Genomic DNA, 18,736 nt, shown 5'->3' with positions numbered 1-18,736 from the left:
CTGAGCTCAGGCCTCATCCAAAATAAAACTTGCTTCCATTCTTCTTGTGATCTAATCTGACCTCTTGCTTGAGTCCCTTTTTCTTGCACTAGGCTGGTTGTGCAACACTTTGAAAAGTATTTAATGAAAAATTTGGTTTCCTTACACTGTTCTCCATTTCCTTGAAGGTGATGAGAGCTTACTTCAGGCGAGCTGATCCATTCTACGATGAGCAGGAAAACCACAGCCTTATTGGAGTAGCCAACGTCTTCCTTGAGTGCCTGTTCTATGATGTGAAGCTACAATATGCTGTTCCAATCATCAATCAGAAGGGAGAGGTTTGGCATTCTTCTGTATTCTGTCCTTACCCAAGTGTTTAATTAAAGCCTGTGTATATAGTAGATACTTTCCTGTTTCACATGCACAAGCTCTTTGCTAACAGTTTGGAATTGTGCAAGCCCCATAATGCCTTATTGGAGTTGTTTAGACAGCTCTGAATCCCAGCACAGAGATTGTGAAAGGAGAAAGCTTTGTGAGCACCTTTCTGAGTGAAATAGCCCAAAATAAATGCTTGGTAAAATGAGTATGAGCTATAGCTCCACTGGGTTCACTGGCTGCCATCAAGAATACATTCTTAAATATATACCATAAGAACAGCTTCAAAGGCAACGGAGCATACCAGGCAATATTCTCTGTGCTCTGCATCACAGGCACATTTTTCAGACTCTCTGGAGGCTGGTTTGAAGGTGAGATTGTTCATAAAATCACTCCAGTGGCTGATTTCTTCATGGTTTTTGCCACAAAAGCTTTGATTCTCTCTCCAAAACATTCTTCATGTGGTGCAGCAAATGCAGAGTGCACGAACAATCAAAAAGGAATGAAATGTTGGCTGCTTACAGCCTGGAAGCAGCAGTAGTTGTAGTTAGGTGGAAGAGGATTAACCTGTCACTGTTTTCTGGCACACAAGTAATTCTTAGTCCTTTCTTACTAGGTATCAGGTCGTCTCCACATTGAAGTTGTTCGAGTCAGTGGAGAGATAGACGAGAGGCTGGTGGGAGGTGAGGATAGTCCTGACTATTCAAATGAAAATGACATTCAGGAGAGAAAACTTGTCTGCAGGGTGAGTTCCAGATGTATCCTAACCTCTGAGCAACATCTTCTTTCCATCCCAAGTCTTAAAGAAGTCCCTGGTGCATTTGCTTCTGGATGTTAGATGTCTCTTCATGACCTCGTTTTGTTTCTGGAGTGGCTGAAATAATACATGAGTATTAGATGAGTTTTGTTCCTTTCATTAATTGTATTTATATGCTAAAGTCTCACCTCAGGAAGTTTGTTGCAGTCTTGGAAAGACATGGAAGATCTGTGTACTAGGATTGTTGCTGCAATATCTAATTCAAAAGGAGTCACAGAATCTGATGTTCTCTCTTGATATTGCTTTCTCTAGATATTAAATATTTTATGACATATATACAGTGTGTTTATTATTGCTAATAATAAAATTAGTAAGAAATATTGACTAGCAGTTCCATGTTGTGGTAAAACACAAGGTAGGCCAAGGTACAGATCAGAAAGGAGGGATGCAAAAAGCATGAGAGGGAGTAGTCCCCAGCCTTGCTGACTACTGGCCCATATGAACAAGGTGGGAGAAATTGTACTTTTTTTCCACTTTTTATCCTATCCCATAGAGCTCCATGTGCTTGCAAGCAGGATGGGGCATTGTGGCAGGAAACATTCTGCTAAGATCCTAAGTGCTGCCTTACTATAGAATCTAACTCATTTGATGTTAATTTGACAAATAAGGGACAAGTAGTATCTTTAAACAAGGATTTTAGAGAATAAATGAGCCAGTTTTGGTGGAAGTATGAGATTTTAATTTTGTTCCTCTTCCATTATAAAGTTTTTTCACAGTTTAAATTTTTGCAGTTAAAAGCTAACAAAATGTTTTGGTGTATTTGTAAAACTCATGCCTTTAGGTCTTCCTCCTGAGAAATATGAGCCTGGTGACATCTACTGACAGTGTTCAGCTGCTGCACTCAAAATACTTTCTCCAAAGTGCAGCAATGCAAAAATTCTATTTTCTAAGGGTTTTTTTGTTTGTTTGTTTGCTGCTTTTATTTTTTTGTTCCCCTTTGCAGTGGAACAGACTAACACTGTTCTGCCAGGAGATATTTTTAATTCCTAATGGATAATGGTTTTCCTATTTTCTCATCTCGTTTCTAGATTAAAATACTTCAAGCTACTGGTTTGCCACAGCATCTCTCCAACTTTGTGTTCTGCAAATACACATTCTGGGATCAAGTGGAGCCAGTTAGTGTTGCACCTGAGGTGGATCCTTCCCAGTCTTCCATCAGCAAGGAGCCACGGTGCATGGTTGTCTTCGATCACTGCAATGTAATTTATTCTTCTGTTATATTAGTGAAACTGAAAAGCAGAAAAAGCAGGTTTGTTATGGAAGCATAGTTAAGGGATTGGAATGGACCTTAGAGATCATCTAGTCCCAACCCCCTGCCCTGGGCAGGGACACCTCCTACCAGACCAGGGTAATCAAGGCTTTGTCCAGCCTGGCCTTGAACACTGCCAGGGTTGGGGCAGCCACAGCCTCCCTGGGCAACCTGTGCCAGTGTCTTATCATCCTTATAGGAAAAAGCTTCCTAATATCTAATTTAAATTTCTTCTCTTTCAATTTGTACCCATTGCTCCTTGTCCTATCACTACAGTTCCTAGCAAGGAGTCCCTCTCCAGCTTCCCTCTAAGCCCTTCAGGTCCTGGAAGGTGCTGTGAGGTCTCCACACAATCTTCTCTTGTCCAGGCTGAACATCCCCAAATTTCTCAGCCTGTCTTTGTGGAGAATTAATAAAGGAAAACACTTGTTCAGGAGAGAGACTTATGTTAGAGTTTACCCACAGTAAAAATTCAGTGTTAATGAAAGAGTGATGTTCATCTGAGTGCATTTGATGTCTATAACTGAGCTGACCACTCTACACTCTGATAAAATGTCCCAGTCCTGGGGCCAGTTGCCTGTTATCCAGATGGGGATGTGGAAGTTGGATTGTTAGAACAGACTATTTCTTCCCATTGACTTTAGAGCAGCTAAGTGGAGACATCTTTAACAGGGATATCTAAAGTCAGCTTGGATGAATCCCAGCCAAATTACCCAAGTTCTCATTGTGGTCTATCATTTCTTATGCTGAGCAATTTATTCCACTTACCATTTGTGAAATATGTATAACACCTTCTGATGAGTTTTGATTTTCCAATTCTGAACATTAGAACAAAGGATTTTCTGTTTTGAACCATTTGCTCAGGACTCAGAGCAGCCTGTGGTAATTTTTCAGCTCTTCATAGATTTTAATCTTTAGCAAATCATGAACCTTTGCCTTGTCTCCTGGTTTTACAAACTGAGATGACACTTCTTCCTTTCCTGTAGACTGGGGACCAGGAGTGCTTATATTAAAGTCAAGACAGTAAATCTCACAGCCTAAGTCATGTAGTCACAGTTATCAACCAATTTGTAACTTACAGGAGGTTTCTGTAAATATTTCTGAAGACTTCATGGAACATCTTTATGATGGTGCTTTGGCCATTGAAGTTTATGGGCACAAGCAGAGTGGTGACCGCAAAAATCCAGCCCTGTGGGATTTGGGAATAATTCAAGCCAAAACACGCAGCCTTCGTGACAGGTAAATATGGAAAATAGATCCTTTGCTTAGAATTTTGGAAAATCACTGTCTGGGGTGCTCAGTTTTGAAGCAGGTTTGGGGTAAGTAGTCAAATTTTGATTTGAAGACCACCAAATGATTCCAATTCATTCTTGGCCGTCAAGTGCCATCCCTGTCATTCTTCTGTGGGAAGAGTTGTATTGCTAATTGCTTCAGTCGGAATAAATATACAAGAGCATGGTAACTCAGACTGAAGGGAGGGGGTTCCTTGTTTGCTGGCAGCCATTTGTTGTCCCAAAATAAGCTTATAGTAGCATTTTCTTGAATGTAAGTTCATTTACCTCTCCAATTAGAAGACAGTTTTGCACCTTAATTTATTGGAAGTTACTTCTCTCTTTATTTCCAGCTTCAGCTTGTGTGGAGCATTTTGAGAATTAAGCTCTATGTAAGGAAATGTAAAATAAAAGTTAGGAAAGTATGGCAAAGAGGAGATGGGAAAAGGATGCTATAAAATAGTGAGTTATGTTTGGTAGCTGAGTAGTGAGTGCCTCTGTCCTTTTTAATTTTAAAGTTCTACAAAAGTGGCCATTTCTTATTTAAGCTCTTGGAAGAACTGGAGAGAAGGCAGTGATATGAAGAAGTTCAGGACAGTGCTCTGAATCTTGAAAGCTTGTGAGACAATGTCATATTTCCTTCTGCTCTCTTCTGTATAAATCTGATTGCCCTGGGCTTCTGTGGCAGGAGTTGAGACCAGAGCTTAAATATTATAGTGGAATTGAGGTTTATATTGGAATCAAGAAAAAGCTTATTTCTGATGTTTGACTAAAATAGCTGTTAGTAAAACTTATAAGCACTGCACAACTAGTAACCCTCTGTACTCACAACTGGTGCTTTTATTGCAGTGTTCCTTTGCTGCTTCAGTCTGCACTCTGAGCTGATGCTTTGGGGTTTGTATTTCTTTTTCTTTGGGGGAAAAAAAAACGCTGATGCTTTGGGGTTTGTATTTCTTTGGGGGAAAAAAAAAACAAAGAAACATATTTGACTTGTTTTGCAGGTGGAGTGAAGTAACTCGCAAAGTAGAACTTTGGGTTCAAATTCTGGAGCTGAATGAGAATGGGGAATACTGCCCAGTTGAGGTGACTCCTGCCAGGGATGTTAGCACAGGAGGCATCTTCCAGCTTAGACAGGTAAGGTGGTGTGTGCAGGACTTCAGTTGTGGAAAAAGCATGTGTAAAACTAAGCTTCTGTTTTGTGTGGTAAGGGGATGGTGTCCAAGGAACTGTCAAACTTAGGCAAAAAATATGATGTTGTGTAAACCAGATATAAAGTGGAAGAAAATGGAGTCCCTCCCAGTGGGAATACTGGTGTACATAACTCAGCTGGAAAGGTGATCAAAGGCTTACCTGTAATCTTTTTGCTCTGCTCTGTGATAGCACCTGGTAAAAAGGACATCAGTCTCCACTGAACTGAATTATTTTTTAAACAGGTCCAGAGTTCCCCTTTATTTGATCCCTCCAGCCAACCAATCCTTTGTTCTTGGAATTCTACACGCATTAAATTGTTAATGCTTAACTGAATAGTTAACATTTTTAAATGATAAGCTCTTGCCCAGAGAACACTAGGAATTAGTAAAAGTTAGATATAGGCTGCACCTCTGACCTTGCCAACTCCTTTGATTTTTATTTTCACTTTATTTTTTTATTTCTTTTTTTTTTTACCTGTATATTTTTACTGAAGTGCAGTTCCTTTGCTACTTCCAGTAGCTCACAAATTAGACTATCTGCTCTCCTCTTTTGTAGGTGGGGAAGAGATCCTATTTTCCACCTTCAGAAGTATTAAAAATAAAATCCTTTAAGTGTCTGTTTGAAACCCCTCCAGAACAGTAAACTGGGGAGTTGCTGAATGCTGAACTGTTATCTTTGTCTGTAAATATATAAATCCTGTAAACATAAATCCCTGCAGCAGAAGGGGGATTTCGTGAACGCTGGGTCGTTGGGATTGCACTACTCACCACTTTGTTCTTCCCAAAATATAACTATGATGTTCGTTGCCAATGGCTGCCAGTAGAGGTCTCTCTGGAATTAAACTTTCAGCACTTTATATTCCTTTTTTCCAAGCATTTCCAACTGTTCTTTTGGGCAGGGACAATCTCGACGAATTCAGGTTGAAGTGAAATCGGTGCAGGAATCTGGGACTTTGCCCCTGATGGAGGAATCAATATTATCTGTTGGCATTGGCTGTGTTCAGATAAAACATGTCAAGTCACAAAATCATCAGGTAAGAGTCTGAATATTTACTGTCAGAGACAGCTATTTCCAAGGCATGTAAAAGCATAAAGTGATGTCCTAAGCATGTTGGAGGCAACTCCATGTGTTTCAAGTTTTGGGTTGGTTTGGGAGGATATTTTTGAACCTACTTAAATGTATAAAGCAAGGTCAGGAGGAATTGTCAGAATTACTTTGATGATGGGTTTAGGGATTATTCAGGATAGTTTAAACCTCTGTCTTTCAGAAAGTGTTGTGGAAGCTCTTCCTCTTAAAAACCCATCATTTTCCATGACAAAAATAATGTTTTTAAGACTATTGTCTGTCTGTGTCTCATCTGGTTTTGGTAGGGGCTTTTTCTTCCTGTCCTTTAAAAGCAGGACAGCCTTAACACACCACTCAAAGAAGAAAAGAAAATGCCAGTGTTCCTAAAATTCATAAGGAGTTTGTCCTGTAGATTTTCCTTCAAATATTAGACATGGCAGCAAGTTGAAGTGTTCAAATTAAAATAACTCAATGGAACATATATGAAAATAGTGTTCAGTTGCAAATGCTAGAATTGTAGGAGCCAGTTGTGGCCCATAGTATATGTTGGCCAGCTTTTTAGCTACATCAGAAGCACTGTATCTCCTCCTAAACTGTGAGTTTATTGATTTGCTTTTAGGAATTGCCTTCTTGCAGTGCTCCTATCAGTTTCTGGTGCAGTTTGACTTTTCCCCCAACAGCTAAATTAAAATTCAGTCACTCCTTGGAGTTAGCAAGCCAAAGTCTGGTGCAATAAAAGAAGCAAGTCTCTAAACTTGTTTGATTAGCTGCTGTGCTTGAGACAAGGCCAACTAAATGTCAAGTAGTTTTTGGGACATCTCCCATCTTTCTGTAATGTTTGCCCTGTTAGTAGAGTATGACTTAATCCTTGTCTGTTCCCTTTTTTTGCTTAATCAATATTGTTTTCCCTTTGAGCTCTGAAGTAGCTGGGTTTTTGGTTGTCTCCTAAGCTGAGCAGTCCCTTCCTCTCATGTGCTGGGGGTACCAAAAGGGGAAATTTTTCCCCCTTTGTAGAAATCTCCCTTTCCAGCAGCATCCTGTGCAGATCATTGCTGTTATTCCCCATTATGCTTCTGCTGGTGACTCTGTCTGCAGCCTTTCTAGCTGCCTTTTCATTGCAGCAGTCCCTGACACCCACATTTTATAGAGCAAGGAAACTCCTGAATGGAGCAAGTTTCTTAAGAGACTCTTCTCTCCTGAGGCAGAATGACTGATCCTTGCAATTTTTACCTGAAAGCTCTTACAGACCCACATAGTACAAGTGCCCCTCTTAGCCTGTTTTGTAAGGGAACCATTCCTAGGTGAGCATCCTGTCTGCCTCACCCTTTCTTCCCCACTGAATTCCTTCCCCAGTGATCCATTGACCAGTTTCACCTGTATCCCGCAGAGCTGGCAATCCCCAAAACAGTACATTCTTTCAAGAAGAAACACTTAAACTCCACTTGAGAGAGAGAGACTAGTGAATTATGCCTGACATTGATAACCCCCATGGGAAAGGGCTATTGAAATCCAGGTTTTATTAGCCCTATTACTTACAATAACCTTCGGACTTGAGCACCTGGATTTTTAGTCCCCCTATTAGCATTTCTCTTATCTCAAGTAAATCAGTATCTATGGAATGTGGAAGATTTTCTAAAGACCTTGAACTGAGGAAATGCCTCTTCTATATGGCTTTTTAATTTTAGCTTAGCTAAGTTTTTGCTTTCATTATTTAAAGATACAAAAGTAGACTCCAGGGGCTCGTTATTACTTAAATAGATAAGTAATAACTCCGTGAGGATTGGAGCCCTCATTCCTTTTCCATTCGCTGTGAGGAGTGGCAGTTATGCTCATTGCAAGTGGCTCTGCTTGTGATGAAGGTCAAAAATTAAAGGTGGTGTCTTCTGACAGAAAATAAGGGAAATAAAATATTGAAGGTCTACATTGTGACTCCTGGTATGGCTGTCATTCTAATTCCCGAACAGTTAGCATAGATGTTTGCAGTTCTTCTCCTTTAAAAGCTACAGCAAACTGACCTCGAAGCCTTTGTATGCACCTCCCGTCCTGGGGGCAGTTCTGGGTCCCTCACAACAAGAAGGATATTGAGGGGCTGGAGCATGTCCAGGGAAGGGGACAGAGCTGGGGAAGGGGCTGGAGCAGCAGGAGTGGCTGAAGGAGCTGTGGGGGCTTAGCCTGAAGAGATGTAAGCTCAGAGGGACCTTCCCACTCTCAACAGCTCGCTGACAGGAGGGTGATGCCAGGTGGGTGTCAGGCTCTGCTTCTAGGTAGCAAGGGGCAGGTTGAGAGGAAACAGCCTCAAGTTGCATCAGGGGAGGAGTATACTGAGTATTAGGAACACTTTATTCACAGAAAGGCTTGTCAAGCCCTGGCACAGGGCAGTGGTGGAGTCCCTGTCCCTGGAAGTGTTCAAAAAACATGTGGATGTGGCACTTGAGGACATGGTTAGGTGGTGAAGCTGGTGCTGGTTGATAGTTGGACTTGATGATCTTAAAGGTCTTTTCCAACCTTAATGATTCTATGATCCTGTACGAGACTTTGATTTTTTAGTGCTTGCTGTAGCATTCACACTTTAGTCCTACAGGTAAAAGCACATTTTTTCTTGCTGTCCAGGATCAAGAGGTTTCAAACTGTTTTCACTGCAACTCCTTTTTTTTTTTTCTCAGGGCAATTTAAGTATTCCACTTGCTTTCAACTATGAGGACTTCCAGTAGCTATATTACTATGAATTTTTCCATTACAATTTTTTTGGTTGTTCCAGTTTGTCTTTAGGTGAGCTGATAACAGCAAATCTTTGAGATGCCATTGTGTTTTAATTCTGCAGTCATACCATTGCTAACCTCAGACTTTAATGTGAGACTGCTAATATTGCTTGAAATAGTGACACCTTTTGCATTCAGTGTGTTTCCTGCTATCAAGAAAAAAAAATTAATGGCATGGTTTTGTATGTTTTGGCCTAGGAAGAAGAGGATGAAATGGACAGTTACCAGGTAAAAGTTTTTAATTGTCTCTTACAAACACAGACATTTTCAGATTAAAATTTGTTAGAGGTGGATCAGCATTTTCGTGATATGCAGAATAGACTGAAAGCTTAGGAATTGCTTAGATTGTTTTGCTGCAAAGCCTGTAGTCGATTAGAGAGGTGGAAGGGAAAGAACAGGGTGCCTTAATGTGTATTTCCAATCTAAGACCCAATTGCTTTGTGGTTTGGGGATTCTGGGGGAAGTGCTGTTGCCCTAAGAGGGGTTTGCCTGAAGGCACCCCGAGCTGATAGCTCATCTCTGTGGCTGCATGTAGAGTATTGCTGATCATTTCTGAACATTTCTACACCACAGACAAGTGAACTGAATGTTCTGAAGGATACTGAGGTGTTTTGGGGTTTTCTGGAGGACATGAGCACTTGAGAAAAGAAATACTTTAAAAAGTTCAGTTGCAAATGTCGTAACTAGGGACAGTGGAATGGTGCAGGACAGGGATGGATTCCTAATATGTGGCTGCTGCATGCTGAGTGGGAGTGGTGAGTTGTGGATAAGGACTGGGGTTTCCAGCTTTGACATGAAGTAGTGGTTACTGAGTTTTAGAGCAGTTTGGGGACAAAGAAGCTGCATAAAGTGAAGTTTTTCCAGCTGTGTAGTATAGAAAAACAGCTAGATAAAAAGGTGCCTCAGGCTGGCAAGCAAGAATACTTCAAATAAGATGTGGAGAGTTTGGACTTGTGAAGAAAGACTAAAAGAACTGGGGTTGTTTAGCCTCGAGGAGAAGAGGAGGCTCAGGTGGGATCTTGTCTGTGTAAATGGGAAGGGGTAAAGAACATAGAGCCAGCCTTTTCTCTGTGGAATCCAGTGAAAGGACATGAGGCAAGGAGTCTCCACACAGGAAACTTCTGTTGTATTTTTTTTTATTTTACCATGGTGGTGGTCAAGCACTAGAACATGTTGCCTGGAGGCATTATGGACTTTTCATCCACCTGGACATAGCCTTTTGCTAGCTGCTGTGGTTGACCCTTCTCTGGGCACAGCTGGGTTGGACTAGACAATCTCCAGAGGTCCCTTCCAATCTCAGCTTTTCTCTGTTTCTGTGTAAGTTCTCCTGTGCAAAAGAAAATAGGGAAGAGCTAAGGGATTCATTGGAGCTCTGCTCTGTTCTTCTTCTTCAGGGTGAGCAGAAGGTTGAGGAAATGTGTAAGCCAAAGTAGTAAGCCTTGGCTTTTCTGGCTCAACATTTAACACGACTCTTTCTCCTTGCAGGACAGGGACTTGGAGAGGCTCCGTCGGAAATGGCTGTGTGCCTTAACAAAGCGTCAGGAGTATCTGGATCAGCAGTTGCAGAAACTTGTTGGGAAGCCTGGTAAGGAAGATGCTGTTAAAGGTGATAATAGTGATAGGTGGAGAGGCATGTGCACAGGCTTTTTATCTTAATATATGTGAAATTTAGAAAAGAAGTGAATGGAGAGTTGAGTCTCTGAACTCAGAAGTAATTTGCTTTCAGTGAAACTGAAGTTAGAGAAGCCTATATGAAATGGTTGTTCTTGTGCACTGTGTGTTTCTCTGTGTGCTGAATTGCTGAGCAGAGTGGGTTCTGTGCCATGGTGGGTGGTATAAGCTCACAGACATGTGGTAGAAGCACGAAGAAGTGCTCTCTGCTGTCCTGACTGACATCCTTCTTCTCCAGATAAAACAGAAGATGATGCAGATCGAGAGGCTCAGCTTTTGGAGATGAGACTGACACTCACAGAAGAAAGGAATGCTGTAATGGTTCCTTCTGCTGGCAGTGGGATCCCAGGAGCTCCAGCAGAGTGGTATGAACATACATTGCCATATACAAGAAGGGATGTAGAAGTGATGCATGGCCTGTTTCTGGTTTGGATCGTGGAAATTTTTTGCTTTCGTCATTCTGGCCTCTGTACACTGCATGAGCAAAGTTGTTAAAATTAGGCCTCTTGCTTAAGTTATTTTATTAGGTTGTGTATCTGAAATCCAGAAATGCTGTTTAGTAAACGATACAGTTATTGATCAGATTGTAATTATAACCCCCCCAAAAAAAAGGAATCGATATTTATTACCACTGCACTTACCATTTAAAAAAATTAGCTAATATGTTAATTATCTAGTTCATTCACTTAAAAGGCTGCTCCTCGTAATAAAACTGCATCTCCAGGAGCATTTTGTTGCACTCCTGCTTTGAGAAGAAACTCTGTTTAGTCAGCAAGTGTTCCATGTAATTTTCTAAACATTAAAAATAGTAGAGGACACTAGACCGAGGATGCTGAGCTGCATCAGCTGCAAGTAACAACTGCAGATAAGGATTCAGGGTTGTTTCACCTCAACCCTCTTGTCTTCAGTTGCTTTCAACTTCCTGAATATCTTTTCTGAGCAAACCTCTAACAGTATTTATTGATGGAATTGAGCGTTGTGGAGTTTTAAGCTGAGGTTTGTTAAAGCTAGTGCTTCTGAAACCTAAAAATAGCAATTGCTTGCTTGGAAACACATCAACTTTCACATCAAAGTGTTTGACCAGATTTGAAAACAGTGGAGCTGCGAGAAACTTGCTCTAGGAAGAAGCTGTTTTGAACACATTTGCACCAGAGGAAATGTTGAGTATGTTTCCAACACCTTATATATCACATAGGAGTCCAGCCTGTTCTTGTTCAGCATAAATTCATCAAGTCCAAGTTTGTCATGAGATGGCTGCAGCATTTTTTGTACCTAAGATTGCTAGCAAGGAGCCTGAAAGTCTTTTGTGCTTCCTGTGACATTTCTAGTACCTTGTTAATGTTGTGTAGCTCTAAAGTGGTAGGCCATGAAGTACTTCATTTTAAAAACAAACCACCTATGTTGCCCCTTCTTCCGCGATACGAAAGATGCCTTAAATGGTAATTTTGGCTCTTAAATATGTGTTTTGTAAGAAAGAGTGATAACTGTGTAGAGTGGCAGCATCAGTGTTAGTTAAAAAACTTTGAGACTGGCTTTTCTGGTTCTCTCTCCCCTCTTCCATCACTAATGCTCAGGGGGTTGCATTTAATAAATGTGTTTGTCAGAGTAAACAAACTTAATTTTGTTATTAGCATTTAAGAGGGAGAAAACATTTCAGAAAGCAGAGGTCAATGAAAATAATTCTAAGAGAGCTGGTATAAAAGAAATAGTAATTTATTTGAGTCTTTCTGAATCTTCAGCAGTAAATTAAAATAAAGCTGTTTGCCAAGGTTATCAATGGTCTTGCTCAAAACTGCAGCTGTACTGAATGTGATGTACATGTGCTGGGTAAAACTGTTAGTTTAAATAGCATCATTGTCCCTGTATTGCATTTTAGGACTCCTGTGGCTGGTATGGAAACTCACATTCCTGTTATATTCCTTGACTTGAATGGTAAGTAGTTCTTAAAATGGCAGAGTATTTTGAAACAAACTTTGCACAACCAGTGGCATGACAGAATTTAAGGAAGCTTATAAAATTAAGAGATGCCTGGAGTGGCAGGTGGAGTGTGCCCATTTTTCACTGAAACATATTGTTAATATTCCAAAACACACAGTATTATATATGGAAGAAACCACAGGTTTTAATCATCCCATGTTTCAATACTTCCCAATACAAGATCCAGTTTGAACAATGTATTTGTCAGACACTCCTACCAAAGATGGGGTATTGCAGCCAAGAAAACAGCAACCCCAAAGTAGTCCAGGGTAGCCAACAGTGCTTAATCAGTTGAACAAATCCTTGTTAGGATGTTTAAAAGAGGGTTAACATTGGATGAGGAGCATCAGGTGAGGGTGGGGAGGTGGCATTCAGCCCGTTGTGAGAAGGTCTGTGCTGCAATGCTCTTGACATTGACGGTTTGTTCACCTCAGAAAGTGCATTGGCAGATCAAATGGCTTCAGAGAGGAGCTGGTTAATAATTCATTCATGGGGAGGGACTCGAGCCAGGACAGGTTGAGCTTCTCAAAAAACAGATTAAGGATTTGTTTAATCATGATCTAAAAGTACTGTGTTTTACTTGTTCAACCAGCAGCTTATCTTTAGTTAACAAGAAGACACCACCACATATTTAATGCCAAATGAGCAATGTAGTTAGTACTGAAAATATACCAGTGGGCAAGGAGGCGATGTTTGCCACTGGGGGAGATTCCTGCCCAATAGAGTACTTTATTAGGTGCACTTGAGCCTGTGTCCCCTAATCTTGTGCACACTTTCTCTGTAGAAATGGGATTTTTTCTGAAGTAGAACAATGTGGGTGTTTTCTTTTTGTAGGTAGAGTGTAAGTAGCCAAGCTGGGCAGTTAGTGTTGAAAATGTGAATTCATGGCTTGCCAGATGTTTTTAGATGGCTTCGTGTCTCTTCACCTTCCACTTGCACTTCTGTTTGTAGCTGATGACTTCAGCTCCCAGGATAACCTCGATGACCCCGAAGCAGGTGGCTGGGATGCTACTCTGGTGGCAGAAGAGGAGGAGGAATTCTTTGAGCTTCAGATTGTGAAGCATCATGATAGTGAGGTAAGCAAAGATGCAGACCACTGTATTTAGTTTAGGAGTCTTTAAATTGTTCTCTTTGTATATTCATTTGTGTAAATAATGCATTGAAGTGCCATACAAGGGATACAACACTTGTTTCTTATATGTGTAACTTTGAGCCCTCAAAGATATTTACCAGGAGTATAACCATGATTTAAAAAATAGTAAAACACAAGGATCTTCCTTCACCCAAATCCAAGCATTCCAAAAGCTTGGCATTCAGTTTGTGTTCAACAAACCAAAATCCTTGAGCAAAGTAGAGTACAGAAGCCCCAGCTGAAAAACCAAACAACCTTAACTGTTAACATATTTACCTCTGCGTTGTTACACTCATTTTTCTCCATTTTGCCACGTAACTTGTAATTTTACAACTTTACAATTGTTGGTTTGTGGTTTTTGCGATTAGGTTTGGAATCTTTGATTTATTTTATTCCTTAAAATTCTTCTTCTTTCTCTGAAACTTACTTCTTCTTATATTTCTGAAGGAGTTTTATTCCTGATGGTTTTGATAGGCTTTTTTGTTGTGTTTTGGTTTTAGAGCTTGGAGAGATGGCTACCAGGCCATTTTTCTTAGGGCTTGAAGATAAATCATTTAAATCTTCAATAATACTTATATTTTAACATTCATGAAGAAAAATTCCAGCTTTTGCTGTACTGCTAGAAATTTTTCAGCAAAATTATTTCTCAAATAGAGGCAGGAGAATTTTTGTGCTGTGATGGAAGGTTTTCACTGCAATCTCTGTTGCTCTCTAGTTTGTCTTAATAAATCAGGCCAAAAATGGTCCTGTAGTTCTGCATATTTTATAATTTATTTGCAATGATCCTGGGTATTCAAAGCTCTTTTTTCAAGAGGAAATGTTCCAGCGTTTGAGCAAGTTGGCATTTTTAATCCCGTCGTCTTCATTTGCCAAACTAATCTTGATTTTTAAATGGCCTCTTCTAAAGTGCAGGGGATTTTTCTTCATAGGGAGCGAAATGGAGAAGCCGACTCTCAAAATTTATGTATTATGTATTTTGCTAATTATGCTTAATTAATTATAGTTAATTATACACCTAATTATACTTATTAGAGGATATATTTTTTCCTTTTGCAGGTGAAAGCAGAAGCCTCATGGGATTCCACAGTCCACGACTGTATCCAGCTCAGCAAGGGAACAGCAGCAGATGAGAGGGTTTACCTGATTGTGAGAGCCACTGTCCAGCTCAGCCACCCTGCAGAGATGCAGCTGGTGCTGCGCAAGCGCATTTGTGTCAACGTGTATGGCAGACAGGTACAGCTTTTACAGTCCCTCACACCTCACCCCTTGTTTAGCACTGCTTGAGGAGGGGAAGGCTGTGATCTGGGCAATGTGCTGCTGCTATGACTCTGATTTTTCTTGTCTCTACCTTAATCTCTGTATGAGTAGAAGCATCGTATCGATGGCATCCACCGAGACTTTGAGCTGCCAAGTCATTTTCAGAGTATCTCTTATGCTGTGGGCAATAATGCAGCTTGTTTTTAAAGGCTTCATGGCATCTAAGTGTGAGAAATTTAGGTGTATTTGTATTAACTGCTAAGTGCTTTGTCCCCAGTCACCAGAAAAAGTAGGAAGAGTTAATTTTTCATGAACTTGGAGTTCATATTTTGCAACAACTGCATCAGAAGAAACTTGTATATTTCTCTACTCCTACAGCATGTTCACACATTGCTGCTAACCGTTTCTATTTGTGCATCCAACTATTTAGAAACAAAATAAACTAGGAGTAGTTGGAGAAGAGATCCCTTTGTGTTAATTTGTCAAAGTTAACCACTCCTGATATATTCTATGTTTTCCAGGTGGCTTCTGCTCTTACGGTAGCATGTAGGTGAGAGCAGAGTGTTTGGAAAGCAGGAAGGTTGTCATTCCATTTGCAGCATCATGTCCTGAAAAATGTATAAACCCTGAGAAAGATGGGGAGGAAGAGTTTGCTCAGCACTGTCTCAGAATCCAGCCTCCCCTGGCAGTGATAATGACAAAGCAGAAAGCCTGAATTGTTATTCTGGTTGCACATCTGTAGTTAAAATCTGAAGCAGAGAGAAGAGGTGTGGTCACACCCAGAAACCTTGTAGGCAACTCCGAACTGATTCAGTGCTGAGAATAGAACTGCAGTTCTTGGTGCTTCGATCAGGCAAAAGCTTTTTCTCAGCAGGGAAACAGTGAATTTTTTGTCATATAGAATGAGGGAGTGTATTGAATAGATAAATTGAGTGTGCCAATAATTACAGTTGTGTTAAGTCTTCATCAATTCTGGTTTCTACACATTTAGTCAATTCTGCTTTTTATTTTCATTGGACACAGAATCTTTGGTTTTCTTGCTGGGTTTCTAAAAATCCTCATCAATAACCTTTCCTGGGTGTTCGTCTCAGCAGCATCTTTGAATGACTCATCTCTGCATTAATTCAACAGTCCAGTTCTTAACCCTGCAAGGCGCCAAGTCAGCATAAACAATGACCATGCCCCTTAAATCGTTCTTCATAACGATCTCTTTGGTCAAGAATTTAATGTCTGTACTTGTCAATATTCAAGACAAGTCACCTAGGGCTCTATCAGAGGAAAAAAAACATCTCTAAAACTAGCAGATGCTTTATGTGCTGGTGAAGCAGTCACCTTGCAGTGAAGGAAGTGAATCCTTTCTCTCTATCTATAATACGCACAAGCAGATATTTTCTCCAGGTTAAAATCTTTGACTCATACATGTTTATTGGATAGACTTTTGGGTTTGGACTTCTTTTGTTGTAAACTGTATTTATTTCAGCTGAAATCTGTTAAACCACATTTTACCTTTGTTGCCTCCCCACAGGGTTTTGCACAGAGCTTCCTCCGAAGAATGTCTCCCCGAAGTTCCATCCCTGGCTGTGGTGTCACTTTTGAGATAGTCTCAAACATTCCAGAGGTAAATAAAGAAACCAGAGTGTCTGAAATTGGCTAAGAGCCTCCAACTTTCTGCTTTTTCCCTTATTTTGAGCGTGCTGGCTCTTGCTGCTGCAAGCATAAACTCTGGTTTATAAAAGATGAAGCATATTCCTTTACATGCTGTGACTTAGTAGCAACCTCTGTCTTATCAGTGTCACTGTGTATTTTGTTGAGTGAGCATCTATTTGCTCAGGTCCTTGAAGAAACATTTTAAAGAGAGAGAGTAAAAGAGGGAGTAAAAATGGGCAGGTGAAGTGCTTGCTGTAGGGAGCACGAGCATCTGTAAAAAAATAACAAAGTGGCTTTTTCTCAGCAATGTCTTTATGCAACTCTCGATTCACAAGCATGTTCCTGGTTAGATGCTAATCCTTTCCTTCCAAAGAGATGCTCTATCAGAGCACTTGGAAAAACATTAACACATGAAGAGCCAGAAGTCTGATTGCTGCCTGACTCTTTTATGTTCTGCTGCATTTAGCACTCTGTGTTGAAATGTTTCTCAAGCAATGCTCTGTTTCTTTTCTTGCAACTCACTTGAAATTTTGTTTTCCTCTCAGGTTAGATAACACCCCAAATGTGCTTGAGCACTTTTTAATTACAAAATATCTTGAATTCAGCCCTTTTGCTAATTAATGACAGTGTCTCACTGTGAGGCTCTCGGAAAAAACAAGACAATAACCACATATAGCTTGAGATGTCTGTGACGGGGTAGAAACACCCATGCAGGCTGCACTGCACGAGGTTTATATTTAGATCAGAATCTTAGATTAGGTATTAGGAAGAAATTTGGAGTAGATATTTGCCATAAGGGTGGTGAGGCACTGGCACAGGTTGCCCAGAGAGGTTGTGGGCTCGTCATCCCTGGAAGTGTTCAAGGCCAAATTGAATGAGACTTGGAGCAACCTGATCTGGTGGGAGGTGTCCCTGCCCATGGCAGAGGGTGGGACTGGATGAGCTTTAAGGCCCCTTCCCTCCCATACCATTCTGGGATTCTATGATTCTACTCTGCCCCTGACCTTAAGGGCAAACAGTATTGAATCGGTGCTGTATGGTTTGAAAACACTTAGTTTTCAGGACTCGTGTGGGAGATTCTTGTTTTCTTTTAAAAGTATGTCCTTTCTTTTTATCTTCCTAGGATGCTCAAGGAGCTGAAGAGCGGGAGGCACTAGCCAGGATGGCAGCAAACGTAGAAGATGCAGGTTCAGCTGACTCTGAAGCCTACATTGAGAAGTACCTGCGGAGTGTTCTGGCTGTGGAGAACATCCTCACCTTGGATCGGCTGCGCCAGGTCTGGTTTCAAGGCTGTAGCAGAGATTATACTGAGAAACAGCATATGGCAATACAAATGTTCTCATAAGTGCATACAGTGGCTAACAAACAACCCCAAAACACCACTTCAGTGCATACCTCAGCCTTCCAAAGTGTGCCTGTGGCAAACATCCAAGGAAGCAAATGTAGCCCTTTTTACAGAGACATCCTCACTCAACTCCCTGCAGCATGGATGGATGGGGCTGGGAGCTTTCTATTAAATGCACTGTCATGGGGTTCTTGGTTTGGTTTTAAGTCTGTGCATTGCTAATTATGGTTCAGAAAAAGTAGTTGTGTGGTATTAGCTTTTGCTTTCTGGATTTTGGGCTTTAGGAATAGTTGCTGAAGTTACCAGTAGAATTCTTGTTGGTTTTCCCTGTATGCTACCTCGAAGTAATCAAACCTGTTCTCTCAATAAGAAAACATTGATTGGGTTGATTTTAAGGACTATAACTTGGTCTGTTTACCAGGAAAAGTACAGGAGAGAAAAACGTTTCTTGAAAATTGTTCTTCTGGGTATAAATTATGCAAGCACAAAGGAAAAGTTATGCAAAACAACCTAGAGCTTGTGCCTGCCCACTATAAATTAACAGTGAAGTGTGACGCACTCTAAATACTGAAAGCAAGTTTCCTGTCATTTGTAATTAGTTTAAAGGATTAAAATAGGAACTCAGTCTTAGTCTTTGCGTCTCTGTCATCTCCTAGAATCAGGACTAGCTGTAAAATCCTACATATGCCAATCAGCAAAATACTTGATGTTAAATTTTGTCCACTCTTACACTTCTAGCCATGTTAGGTGGAAGGTTGATATTACAGTAGACTTTATAGACTGGAGCCTGTGGAATAAGGCAGTTTAGAGACATTTTTCTTGTATAGACAAAACTATCCTGGGGTAATCAAGGCTTAATTTCTCGCCAGACATACATATTTTCTACGTTTTGTTTCTCTGTGATTGGCAGGAAGTTGCTGTAAAAGAGCAGCTAATGGGGAAAGGAAAACTCTGCCGCAGGAGCCTGAGCTCTCCCAACGTCAATCGGGTGAGTGTTCTGT

General features: G+C 40.6%; 1 protein-coding gene across 1 annotated transcript in view; it reads left to right on the top strand.

Moving 5' to 3' along the window:
- KIF13B (kinesin family member 13B) overlaps positions 1-18,736 on the top strand; it is a gene marked incomplete at its 5' end in the record, with an annotated part of 117,502 nt that overhangs the window by 74,213 nt on the left and 24,553 nt on the right. Inside the window, 15 exons of the mRNA XM_009082894.1 lie at positions 168-317; positions 971-1,099; positions 2,200-2,370; positions 3,502-3,659; positions 4,693-4,825; positions 5,781-5,915; positions 8,905-8,934; positions 10,192-10,291; positions 10,616-10,742; positions 12,254-12,309; positions 13,306-13,430; positions 14,543-14,719; positions 16,269-16,361; positions 17,514-17,666; positions 18,646-18,723. Coding sequence (XP_009081142.1) covers positions 168-317; positions 971-1,099; positions 2,200-2,370; positions 3,502-3,659; positions 4,693-4,825; positions 5,781-5,915; positions 8,905-8,934; positions 10,192-10,291; positions 10,616-10,742; positions 12,254-12,309; positions 13,306-13,430; positions 14,543-14,719; positions 16,269-16,361; positions 17,514-17,666; positions 18,646-18,723 — 1,815 coding nt within the window. The remainder of the gene's footprint in view (positions 1-167; positions 318-970; positions 1,100-2,199; positions 2,371-3,501; positions 3,660-4,692; positions 4,826-5,780; positions 5,916-8,904; positions 8,935-10,191; positions 10,292-10,615; positions 10,743-12,253; positions 12,310-13,305; positions 13,431-14,542; positions 14,720-16,268; positions 16,362-17,513; positions 17,667-18,645; positions 18,724-18,736) is intronic.

The sequence above is a fragment of the Acanthisitta chloris genome, unplaced genomic scaffold (assembly GCF_000695815.1).
Source record: "Acanthisitta chloris isolate BGI_N310 unplaced genomic scaffold, ASM69581v1 scaffold3299, whole genome shotgun sequence".
NCBI lineage: Eukaryota > Metazoa > Chordata > Aves > Passeriformes > Acanthisittidae > Acanthisitta > Acanthisitta chloris.
Note: the sequence above shows the minus strand (reverse complement) of the source record. Positions and strands in the feature narration are given on the sequence as shown.